General features: G+C 43.9%; 1 protein-coding gene across 1 annotated transcript in view; it reads right to left on the bottom strand.

The window, feature by feature from the left end:
* Window positions 1-13,103, bottom strand: part of LOC141141527 (uncharacterized) — a 97,096-nt gene that overhangs the window by 80,325 nt on the left and 3,668 nt on the right. The window contains exons 3-5 of the mRNA XM_073629130.1: window positions 10,037-10,115; window positions 4,373-4,487; window positions 1,992-2,176 (exon numbers count right to left, since the gene is read on the bottom strand). Of these exons, the coding sequence (XP_073485231.1) occupies window positions 1,992-2,176; window positions 4,373-4,487; window positions 10,037-10,115 (379 nt within the window). The remainder of the gene's footprint in view (window positions 1-1,991; window positions 2,177-4,372; window positions 4,488-10,036; window positions 10,116-13,103) is intronic.

The raw sequence follows: 13,103 nt of genomic DNA, 5'->3' as shown, positions 1-13,103 counted from the left end.
GTCTTTGACCGTATCCTGTATTATGTCTGGGGACTCTTTCTAACAGAAGCCCTCTCTGTGTGCATCAGAGAGACTCCCCTCCAGGTCTCATTAGTGTTCTCTCTTCCTGTATTTTCTATATTGTTAAGAGATCATGGGAGGATTTCAGGGTAACGAAGACTTCTTAGAGGAGCAGCTCTGTATTTGAGTCGTTGCCATAGAATCGTTTGTAAAGGGGAGGAGTTGGTAAGATGACCACGCCCATGTGGGGGCGCCAGAAATATTTCTGCACCCAGGCGCCGGTGATCGGCCCTGCTTACCATGTGCTGCTGCAGTGAAGAAGCTGGGAAGCAGAAAGTGCAGGGTCGGGAGGAGGACCAGAGGAGTGCTGGAGCCAGCTGCCAGTTTGCTGAATGCTGAGACCAGGGGAGGCAGAGACAAGGGGGAGCTGCAGCTGTACAGAGAGGTGCAGAATCTGTAGGAGGTGTTCTTTCCTCTTCTCTGCTGCTGACACGGGGCAGAGACAAGCCTCTCCAGGCCACACGAGAAAGCAAGGGATCTGGCGGAGGAGTTCTATCCTCTTCTCTGCTGCCGACTGCTGGGACAAGGTGGGGACAGAGATGAAGGGGGTGCCGCAGCTGCAGGAGAGGAGCAAGGGCCACATGAAATGGCCTGGTGGGCTGAATTAAGACACATGTAGTCTAGTCACAGCTGGCTACCCACCGATATCATGCCAGCGCTGGGGATCCAAAGACTGGCGAAGAACCGAATGGGGGGAGGACAGTGCTGGATCCTTGGACAGGTGAGTGGAGACTTTACATTTTTGCAGAACTGACTGAAGAACCACTGAAAAGTGTAAAGTTTTATTTGAAGAAAAAAAAAAAAAAAGATATTATACTTACCTGCTCTGTGGTGCTATGAGTGCCCCCTCAGCAAGCCATGAACCTGAATGTACAAAGCCAGGTTGTGCAAATCCCTTGGGATAGTGGGGCGTTAAAAAAATGTTTAGACTTTAGAACCACTTTAAAGCGGAGTTCCACCCAAAAATGGAACTTCCGCTTTTCAAATTCCTCCCCCCCTCCGGTGTCACATTTGGCACCTTTCAGGGGGGAGGGGGGAGCAGATACCTGTATAATCTCAGTATTTGCTCCCACTTCCGTGCATAGACCGCCGCAGTATCCGCGGCTATCTACACCATGTCCGGCCCCTACTCCGTCCCCCCCGCTGGGAGACATACAGGTCCCAGAAGACAGCAGGGACCAGTGAGATTGCGCAGTAGGGAACCAGGCTGTGAAGCCGCAAGGCTTCACTTCCTGATTCCCTTACCAAAGATGCCGGTGCCTCCACCCGGGAGCCGAGGGAGAGATCAGCTTCGGGTGAGGACACCGCAGGCACCCTTGGCAAGTAAGTGTCCATATATTAAAAGTCAGCAGCTGCAGTATTTGTAGCTGCTGACTTTTAATTTTTTTTTTTCGGCGGAACTCCGCTTTAAGGTAAATACTGCACTAATATCTTGAAGTGGTTTTAAAAGGCTATTTTTTTTTATCTTAAAATAAAAAAAAGGTAATACTGGGATCCCCGTCAGCGCTCTCTGCTCCTCCTTTTCTACAGGTGCTCCATAGCAAACTGGCTGCTATGGGGGTAGTCATACGGGCACGCGCCCGAGCCGGCCTGTGTGCGTCCAGAGACACATACACAGAGCGTGGTTCAGCCCTGCCCCCTGCGTCCTCCTCACAGGATTTGATTGACAGAAGCCTCTATTGCCTCTGTGACCTGGGAGAACAGAAAAAGGGGAGCGCACCACTGCAGATGGGCTCTGGATTGAAAAAAGACTCATGTAAGTGTTTAGGGAGGTGGGGGATACATTTACTGGGACATTTTTACCTTAATGCAGGGAACAGAGCCACATTAAAACACGCACTCAATAAAAATATACCAACTTTCCCTTTAAAGCAAATAAGACTCTAGGATCACATGTTTATTATAAACCTGTAAATGCTGTTTGTGTTTACCTGTGCCTGAAGAACGTGCACTTTTTGATTAGTGTTGGCTAAGTTGAGACTCTCCCGTTCAAACTCTTGTTTGCTATGCATTATGTCCATCTCCTTCTGTGAGATCTGTCTGTTAGTGAGCTCCTTTGTCTTCTTCAACTGAACAATCTCCTCCATCAACTGCTTTTTTTCTTTAGAATAAGAAGCTACAAAGACAACGCAAAACACATTTGTTTATAACTATCAGTTACTACCATTGTCTCACTCTTTGATAGTATTAACATGGATAGAAGCTAGAGAAAAAAAAACAAAGATGGTAGCAGATGCATGCCCCAGAGACCTCTATTTTTAATCTAAATGTTGGAAATAGTTTGTGTCTCCTTGCTACTGTGTTTCCCCGAAAATAAGACCTACTCCGATAATAAGACCTACTGTGATTTTCAGGGAAGGCTGAAATATAAGCCCTACCCCGAATATAAGCCCTAGTTTAGGTTGGTTGTGCAATGCTACAGTCCACTCTCCTGCACTAGTATATGTTGTGGAGGGTGTGTGTTTCTGTGAGTTGTATCGGTTACCTTCGGTGCGGCGCCACTTGGCGCTCAGCTGATCTCCTCTTCTCTCAGCTGTCAGCGGGGAATCACGGCCCCCCTCCCTGCATTGCTTAGAGAGGGGAAGACAGCTCGGGGCGGGACATGGAAGCACCGAGCAGGGCTCACCTGATGATCTCTTCTCCTGGGTGTCAGCGGGGGATCTTGGCCCCCCTCCCCCTGCACTAATTATAGCCAAGGAAGACATCTCAGGCGAGCCATTGAAGCGCCGAGCAGGACTCAGCTGATCTCTGCTGCTCTCCTCTTCTCCCGGGTGTCAGCGGAGGATCTCCCCCCCTCCCTCTTCAGTGCTTGGAGCGGTGGAAAACAGCTCAGGCAGGCCATGGAAAAAGGTATTTGCATGGTTGCATTGCAGAAACGCACACCTTTTGCATTATGTGATCCTGTGATAGAGGGGATTCTGGCATTTTGTAACCACTGGGAAGACAGCACATTGCATGGCAAGCCCTACCCCGAAAATAAGCCCTAGTGTGTTTTTGGCTGACAAAATTAATATAAGATCTGGGCTTTTTTTTGGGGAAACACGGTAGTTACTAGGACAGGGCACTGGCAAATGTTTCTGTTGTGTAACATACTTTACAAATTAGGAAATCAGTTTTTTGCATGCCATAAATACAGCTGGAATTGGATGCAGAGACATGTGTTAGAGCCGGCTCCTGATCCAGTGTAAGAGGTGCAACGTCACACTGAGATTGAGAGTCATGCGGGTCCTCAGTGAAGAAAAAGAGGTCCCTCACCTTAGGACACAACTGGGGATTCATGGCATGGGGTAGGGTTATAGGGGAGGTGCCCAGTAAGTATACCCTCAAAAGCTTGCCACCTGAAGGTTTGAGCTTATAACCAAGGGTCCAGGAATACTTTGCCTGTGTCTTGTGCTATACGATATTATAGGATATTAGCTTTTAACCCAAAAAATATATATATTTTATAACAAAACGTTAAATGTTCAAGCTCTGTTGAATACAGCTAAGGAAATGGTACTTCTGTTAAATTCACTTCATTGCTGCTCTAATCTTTTCACTCTGTGGCAAATCTTGTCTGCCATTTTACAGTTTTTACTATACCTTATATACACAAATCCATGTGCAACTAGAATGGATTGATAATGTTACATTGCTGTTAAGGAGTTCAAATACTTTGTCTACCCAGTAAAAGATTTTATGGAATTATTCAGTGCAAAAAAGAAGTGCTTGCATGTTCTACATAAAGCAGCATTCAGTAGACTGAGGAGTATTTTTTTCACCCAGGCCTCCACAGAAAAACGCTTGCTTCTCTAGTAAATGCAGTGGCGGTTGGTGGTTTTTTTTGGGGGGGTGGCAAACAACCACCCATCCACCCCCGTAGCTGCACCCACCCCCCCGCTGTTTTCCGGTCGGCCCGGCACTTACCCCATCGTGGCGGGTGGCAGGCAGCGTGGTGCAGCGGCTTGGCTCCGAGTCCTCTCGTTCATGGCGGCTTCCAGATCCTCCCCTCCTCCTAGGCGTCCAATAGGATCGCCTGTCCTTTCAGCCAATCGGGTGATCGGTGTCAAAACCCGCTTCCCGTTTGGCTGGGAGGAGGATCAGTGTTACAACAGCGAATATTGATTCGCTGATGTAACACATCTGGGTGGGCTCGGAGCGCACTCTTTGCAACCCAAGCCCACCCTATACTGAAGGCTATTAGAGCCTCTGGCTCTAATCGATGTTTAAAAAAAAAACAGCCCCCCCGCATTGGAATCCATGCGCCTGAAAGCCCTTAATGGACGGGCCGCCCCTAAGTAAATGTAATGTAATTAAATATAGAGTTAGTTACCTTCAGCTTCTCTGATTTGCTTTTTCACATGTTCTAGATCACGCTGCAGCATTAGTAAATTTGCATCTTTACGTTTCACTTCAAGCTTCAAGCCTTCGCCCTCTGATCGAAGGTCCTAAGAAAAAAGGTAACATTATCACTTGTTTTTCAGCAAAACCATCTTCCCTGTCCTAGATTGCACATACCTTTAAAATGTAAACTACCTTTAAAATCAGAACTACCACCCATCTATCCTTCTGTTCAATTGATTACAATCCCCCTTAGAAATTTTATAGCGTTCCCTGATCTTACCACTGTCACTTGCTTTATTTAGTAGTGTCCTGATATTTTTTGCAGTATTTGACATCACAGGCTGCTGGTAAAAAATGTAACAGCAGTTCTCTGTTCCAGGAAAATCGGGTACATGTTATTCTTAGTACATTGGGGAGCCTGAAATAGGCAATGGACTTCCAAGTTGCCTGCCTCTGTAGCTACAACATTTGAGATTAGGTTTACATACGGTACTAAAGCTGTACGATTCTGTCCAAAATGAGAATCACGATTTTTTTGCTTAGAATAAAGATCAAGATTCTTGCGGCGTAACATCATCTTTCACATTATACAAAAAAATTGGGCTAACTTTACTGTTTAGTTTTTCTTTTAGTTCATTAAAGTGTATTTTTTCCAAAAACTGCGCAAATATAGTGTGACATAAAATATTGCAACAACCGCCATTTTATTCTCTAGGGTCTCTGCTAAGAAAATATATATAATGTTTGGGGATTCTAAGTAATTTTCTAGCAAAAAATATTGATTGTAACTTGTAAGCAACAAGTGTCAGAAAAAGTCCTTAAGGGGTTAAACTGACCTCATTTACAGACCTAAGTTAATTTCTTTGATCTAAAAGAACTAAATGATACTTTGTTTATAGTTATTTCCCAGCACTGACAATGTTGTGATAAACTTGGCAGGCTCAGCTGTGAGCAGAGAACTCTCTGCACTGAATCAGGCAAATGCCGTATTAAGATCGTGAGGGGGGTTGAATTGCAATTTTTTAACGATTAATCACGCAGCTCTATACGGTACCAATCTATTTTTCAAACTTCTGCTCACTGGGGATCATGTACTAAAGGTATAGGCCTGTTCACTTGTGAAAGTGAATTTTTATTGAGCTTAGTAAATGGGTTGAAACTTGTGTTATACCAAAAATTATATATATATATATATATATATATATATATATATATATATATATATTTAATATCTCGGGGGAGAAAGGTAAAGTGGAGTGCGCAGAAAGCCACACCCAACAGAAGGTGTGCTCAGGGCTCAGAACTGCAAATTGCACAAAGCACAAGCTTTAGGGGTGTGTAACGCACAGGGCACAGGACTCAGGAATGCGTAACGCACAGGCCGCAGGACTCAGGAGTGTGTAACGCACAGGCAGTGTTAATTTTGATGTCAAATTTCGATTTAGTTTTAGTCATAGTCTTTTGACTAAAATGCCATTTTAGTTTTAGTCGTATTTTAGTCATCTAAATTTTTTTTGTCGTATTTTAGTTAACTAAAATAGCCTTAATTTAGTAGACGAAAATATTTTCGGCAACAAAACTAACACTTTGCAAAGGGCTCCCCACAGTACAGAGCCCCTCCCCCACTCCATTACACCCTCTCCCCCCAACCACAGTACAAAGCTCTCCTCCCACTCACCTGAGAGTGACAGGGAGAAGTCCTTGGGGCTGCCGGAGAAACAGTGAGGCTAATGGGGCTAAGCACGTCTGAGCTGCTCGAAGAGGTACGCTATCATTGGTAGAGGGAGAAGCTGACAGAGAAAATGAATAGAAAACTTCCTTTACCAGCTTCTGTGTTTTCCAGTGACAAGGCGGTAAGGACAGGGCAGTCCTTCCACGTTACAGCTGGAGAAAGTTGAAATTCCAGTTCTAGGTAGAAGTGGGATACGCTTTCCTAAACGGATACGTTTTCAAGCATTGCCTGAAGGTGGACAGAGTAGGAGATAGCTGGATGGATTGGGGTAGAAAGGAAGGAGGAGGATCTGAAGAAATCCCAGAGACAAGCATGGGAGGAAGTCATGAAAGAGCTAGAGAACTGGAGGTCTAGGACAGAAAGAAGAGGTTATTGTGGGTGATATTTTGAGATGAGGCTGGTGATGTAACTTTGTAACAGTTGTGGATGGCTTTGTATGTTGTGGTTAGTATTTTGAATTCTGTGTGGACGAGTGGAGGCCAGTGGAGGAATTGGGAGACATGGAGTAGTTAGTTAGGCGGATGAGTTTGGCAGCAGCATTCATGATGGAGTGAAAGGGTGCTAGATTGTGTAAAGGTAGGCCCACAATGAGGGAGTTGGAATAGTGCATGTGAGAGATAATGAGGGGGTAAAATAGAAGCTTTGTGGAGTAATTTGTTAAGAAGGGGTACATTTTAGAAATGTTGTGGAGTTAAAGCAACATTTGGATACTGATTGGATATGGAGTCAAAAAGAGAGGTAAGAGTCCAGGATTACACCTAACACCCTGGCCTGAAGGAACTGACTGATTGCAGTGCTGTTGATCTCAGAGGGGTGAAATCATGGGGGCAGTAATCCTACTTACACTGAACATTCAGGCCTACTAAGAGTTGTATGGAGCAGGCAGTGTGTTAAAACCGAACACAATCGAATTGGATAGTAAACCAGCTTGTTTTATCAATTTTATAAAACATACCAGAAACTCAGAGCAGGACATTTAAAATATTAGATACTTGACTGGAATCAAACATTACTTGAAAAGGATTAACAGAAATCCAACTCTTCACTATTTACCAAGAGTGGTACAATATTTTTTCCTAATTGTGACTCCCTTTGCCTGCAAATCCAGCTGTAAAATTTCTGAACTAATCTATCTGCCCTCAGATGGAAATGCAAATCAGAATCCGTCAGGGGTTAGTTTTATTGTAATGTTTTATCTGAATAATTGCCGGACATGTTTGTAAATCAAACTACAGGTTTGGTAAATATGTGGTATGTCCATTTTTATGCTTTATGAATACTATTTCCTAGAGAAATATATGGTGCAATACTTAGAAAGCTATTATCATTTGTAGAAATGGTGCATACAAAACACAGGCACTGTACAATTGATTCAAAAAAGCAAGTTTGTCACATATAAAGGAGGATGAGTCTATTCATATTGCCACTGCAGAGTAATTAGCAGGGTTAAACTGGCTGCGTTGATGATTTCAGGACTTGTACTATTACAAAAGCAGCCTTAGATACCCTGAGTGTGTGACATGATATATTGTAATTATAAATGGTCAAAGATATGCTTAGATGTGCTGCTTTTCTCGGCTTCCTCTGTTGCCAGTCACCCTACCATACAAACCTTGAGAGATTAGTCACATAAACTCAAGTCAACGGGAAGATTAATGTGCAGTCCACTACTTGCTGAACTTCACACTCTTAAACCCCTTGGCAGAGATTACACAAAAAAATGTTCAGCATGTGTACGATAGAGGAACAGGGCTTTAAGCAGCAGCTTTTTCAGTGACGCTAAGGACCTAGCACGTCTTTTACCACTTTAGTTGGGATGGGCATTGTTTGTATAGGATAGTTCAAGATCTGCTTTTAACTCTGGTTCTATTGCAGAAGGCTGCATAGAGTTGTGAGATCCCCATAGTACAGAAAACCAAAAAGATGTACAATATGTTTGCTTACAGATCATTTTAAAAATAGAATATCCACTCATCAAATCAAAATCTAAAATAAAGCAAATTAAATAATCAGTTATACTGTATATGGAAAAAATACTATATCTATATATAGATATATATAGAATGTAAAGTAGTGAGTGTACAGCTTGTATAACAGTGTACATTTTCTGTCCCCTCAAAATAACTCAACACACAGCCCTTAATGTCTAAACCGCTGGCAACAAAAGTGAGTACACCTCCTAAGTGAAAATGTCCAAATTGGGCTCAATTAGGTGTCATGTGACTCATTAGTGTTACTGGGTCTCAGGTGTGAATGGGGAGCAAGTGTGTTAAATTTGGTGTTATCACTCTCACTCTCTCTTAGTGGTCACTGGAAGTTCAACATGGCACCTCATGGCAAAGAAAGAATTGGTGCTCTACATAAAGATTGCCAAGACCCTGAAACTAAGCTGCAGCACGGTGGTCAAGACCATACAGTGGTTTAACAGGACAGAGAATAGGCCTCGTCATGGTCGACCAAAGAAGTTGAGTGCACGTGCTCAGCGTCATATCCAGAGGTTGTCTTTGGGAAATAGACGTATGAGTGCTTCCAGCATTACTGCAGAGGTTGAAGATATGGGAGGCCAGCCTGTCAGTGCTCAGACAATATGCCGCACGCTGCATCAAATTGGTCTGCATGGCTGTCGTCCCAGAAGGAAGCCTCTTCTAAAGATGATGCACAAGAAAGCCTGCAAACAGTTTGCTGAAGACAAGCAGACTAAGGACATGGATTACTGGAACCATGTCCTGTGGTCTGATGAGACCAAGATAAATTTATTTGGTTCAGATGATGTCAAGCGTGTGTGGCGGCAACCAGGTGAGAAGTACAAAGACAAGTATGTCTTGCCTACAGTCAAGCATGGTGGTGGGAGTGTCATGGTCTGGGGCTGCATGAGTGCTGCCGGCACTGGGGAGCTACAGTTCATTGAGGGAACCATGAATACCAACATATACTGTGACATATTGAAGCAGAGCATGATCCCCCTCCCTTCAGGGATTTGGCTGCAGTGCAGTATTCCAACATGATAAAGACCCCAAACACACCTCCAAGATGACCACTGCCTTTCTAAAGAAGCTGAGGGTAAAGGTGACGAACTGGCCAAGCATGTCTCCAGACCTAAACCCTATTGTGCATCTGTGGGGCATCCTCAAATGGAAGGTGAAGGTCTCTAACATCCACCAGCTCTGTAATATTGTCATGGAGGAGTGGAAGAGGACTCCAGTGGTGGCCACACAAAATATTGACACTTTGGGCCCAGTTTGGACATTTTCACGTAGGGGTGTACTCACTTTTGTTGTCAGCAGTTTAAACATTATTGGCTGTGTGTTGAGTTATTTTGAGGGAACAGCAAATTTACAGTTATACAAGCTGTACACTCACTACTTTACATTGTAGTAAAGTGTCATTTCTTCAGTGTTGTCACATGAAAAGATATAATAAAATATTTACAAAAATGTGAGGGGTGTACTCACTTTTGTGAGCTACTGTATATCTCTATATAGATATATTTATATAGATATATTTATTACAGTGGGACTTTCATGGTACAAAGTATTTAAATAAGAATATGCTAGTAAAAACTATGTTTATTATATACTGTATCATGATAAGTTCTTAAAATAAGATGTATAAGAAAAATCATACAATTCTATGTTTTATTTGTAAATGATTGCATGTATTTGTCATAGGACAGGGCCATATTGGAGGCTATTAATGTGATACTGATATGCAATAATATCAGATGATCATTTTATGCATCTTATTTTATATTCATTTTTGGATGTAGGTACATAGGGCCATCTAAAATAGAATTACAATCTATAATTTAAAATGATTAATTATTTTGTTTATTTTACAAGTAGTGTTCATTCACATAATGTATGTACCCTAGAAGCATTGCTGTATATTTACTAAAACTATAGTAAAAAAATTGTTTATTACCAACAATTTCCTGAACAGGTGCTCTGCCTCCATGGTGAGTTGTGGTGAAAGTTCTTTGGCCTTTTTAGTCTGCCCACGAGTGAAAATCTGGAGTTAAGAAAAAGCTCTCTAATAGTATGTTACTTGACCAATCTATTTCCTAATTCTAGTACAAAAAAATTAGCTAGTAAACCACTACTAATAATATATAATTTATAAAAGCAAAGATTGGTATGGTTTGTCCATTTTTCCTTTTTTCATGCTTCCGTGAGTGTGCTGGCTCAGTTGAATTATTAAGATATGACTGTTACCTTTTGCGTAAAAGTATGCAAGTTTGGGTCATCCAAGGGTGCACATTTATGGAAGAAGCAAGGAACTCAGCCAACCTGGCAGCAAGCAGAAAGAGCAGCCAGCCACAGCTTGTCCCAGAGGAGCCAAAAACGATCAAGAGTTTTCAGGGCCATCTTATTGATCTTCTCCTCCAGGATCATTCATCTAGGAGTGTCTCAGGGACATGCGGTGAGGTCAGTGGCTGGTGAGGCACTGGCTAGTATCAGAGCCAGATACACACAGGTTACATATGCCGTGAACGTCAGAGTGAGAGCAATAATTCTAGCACTAGACCTCCTCTGTAACTCTAAACATGTAACCTGTAAAAAATGTTAAAACGTCGCCTATGGAGATTTTTAAGTACTGAAGTTTGGCACCATTCCACGAGTGTGCGCAATTTTAAAGCATGACATGTTAGGTATATATTTACTCGTCGTAACATCATCTTTCACAGTACACACAAAAAAAAAATCGGGCTAACTTTAGAGGTTTTTTTTGTTTTTTTTTACTCATGAAAAAGTTTCTTTAAAAAAAAAAAAACACGTGTTTGAAAAATTGCTGCGCAAATACTGTGTAACACAAAAGTTGCAACGACCACCATTTTATTCCCTAGGGTGTCTTATAAAAAAATATATATGATGTTTGGGGGTTCTGAGTAATTTTCCAGCAAAAAAATTATGATTTTTACATGTAGGAGAGAAGTGCCAGAATTGGCCTGGGTGGCAAGTTGTTAATTACCATAAGTAAGTAATATACAAATAATTATTATATATTGTTTTTAAGGTAATTTACTATATTTTCAAAAACTGCACTTTTCAGCAGCAGTAGATTCTCCCTCTTAACTGTGTGAGAAAAACATGGGGTTATGGGCAGTGGCGGCTGGTGAAGTTTTAGGATGGGGGGGTGCCAGACCCCGCCCTTCCTTTTTGACCCCTCCCACTTGGTGAAAATGGGTTTGGTTTTAGTGGAATAGTGAGCATGGCTTTAAGGTGGTGTGGTTAGCGTCTGAGATGAAGGAGGGATGGAGGGAGAGGGAGGGAGAGGGAGGGAGAGAGGGAGGGACAGCAGGCCCAGATCCTACACAGCAATAGAAATATGTGTGTTCTAGAAAGTTTAACAATCAGCAGATAAAGATACTCAAAACACCTAGTGTTAGCACTTCAATCATCCCGGCACCATGGTTGTTATGGTGTCAGGATGATTGAAACGCAATATTTCTATTATTACATTGTAATATAAAATGAAATCATTCAACTCACCATAATGCAGAATCAGTGGGAGCCCTGAGTGTGTCACTTGCCACGTCGCCTGCCACCAGATGCCATCAGGTGTCCCCAGCAAAATCCTTCCTTACATCAGGTTCCCCCAGCGGAGCCCGTCCTTACATCAGGTGCCCCCAGCGGAGTCTGTCCCTACATCAGGTGCCCCCAGCGGAGTCCGTCCTTACATCAGGTGTCCCCAGCGGAGTCCGTCCTTACATCAGGTGCCCCCAGTGGAGTCCGTCCTTACATTAGGTGCCCCCAGCGGAGTCCGTCCTTACATTAGGTGCTCCCAGCGGAGTCCCTCCTTACATCATGTGCCCCCAGCGGAGTCCCTCCTTACATCTGTGTCCCCGTCAGCAGAGTCCCTCCTTACATCTGTGTCTCTGTCAGCAGAGTCCCTCCTTACATCTGTGTCCCTGTCAGCGAAGCCCCTCCTTACATCTGTGTACCCGTCAGCGAAGCCCCTCCTTACATCTGTGTACCCGTCAGCGAAGCCCCTTCTTACATCTGTGTCCCCAGCGGAGCCCCTCCATACATCTGTGTCCCCAGCGGAGCCCCTCCTTACATCTGTGTCCCCAGCAGAGCCCCTCCTTACATCTGTGTCCCCAGCGGAGCCCCTCCTTACATCTGTGTCCCCAGCGGAGCCCCTCCTTATATCTGTGTCCCCAGCGGACCCCTCTATACAGCTGTGTCCCCAGTGGAGCCCCTCCTTACATCTGTGTCCCCAGTGGAGTCCCTCCTTACATCTGTGTCCCCAGCGTAGCCCCTCCTTACATCAGTGTCCCCAGTGGAGTCCGTCCTTACATCTGTGTCCCCAGCAGAGTCCATCCTTACATCTGTGTCCCCAGCAGAGCCCGTCCTTACATCTGTGTCCCCAGCGGAGCCCCTCCTTACATCTGTGTCCCCAGTGGAGCAGCAGGAACCTCCTCACATCTGCAGCAGGGTCCTCCTCACATCTGCAGCAGGGTCCTCCTCACATCTGTGTCCCCAGCGGCAGCACAGCACTCCTTCAAGCCGCGTCTGTGCTAGTTCCTGGTTTCTCTGTGTATTCAGTGGAGAGGGGAGGCCATCTCCACTCTCTCCACTGAACACAAGGTTATTAGTCCTCACAGCGGCCATCTTTTTGTAGCCCGCCGGAAGTGATTTTGTTCTCACATTGCCGGGCAGATGCTGCTCGGTGCGATCGATTGCGCTGGAAAGCAGCCCCAAACCCCACCAATGAAGCGTCGCATCTGCAATTTCGTGATTGCATTGACGTGGCGCTTCCCATAGCGCACTGTGTCCGGCACCCGACAACAGTGCACTTAGTTAAAGGACATTTTTTAATTTTTTTTTTCCTAAAGGGGTCGTTGTTAAAAAAAAATATTTATTTTGTAATTTTTTTTTTTGGACGGGTCACCACTGGTAATTGGTAAACCTAATTCCCATAAACCCATGTTTTTCCTTCTATTTAAGAGGGATGGGCTGGAAGGAAGCATTTGTCTTTTAGACACATG

The sequence above is a fragment of the Aquarana catesbeiana genome, linkage group LG04 (assembly GCF_042186555.1).
Source record: "Aquarana catesbeiana isolate 2022-GZ linkage group LG04, ASM4218655v1, whole genome shotgun sequence".
Taxonomy (NCBI): Eukaryota; Metazoa; Chordata; class Amphibia; order Anura; family Ranidae; genus Aquarana; species Aquarana catesbeiana.
Note: the sequence above shows the minus strand (reverse complement) of the source record. Positions and strands in the feature narration are given on the sequence as shown.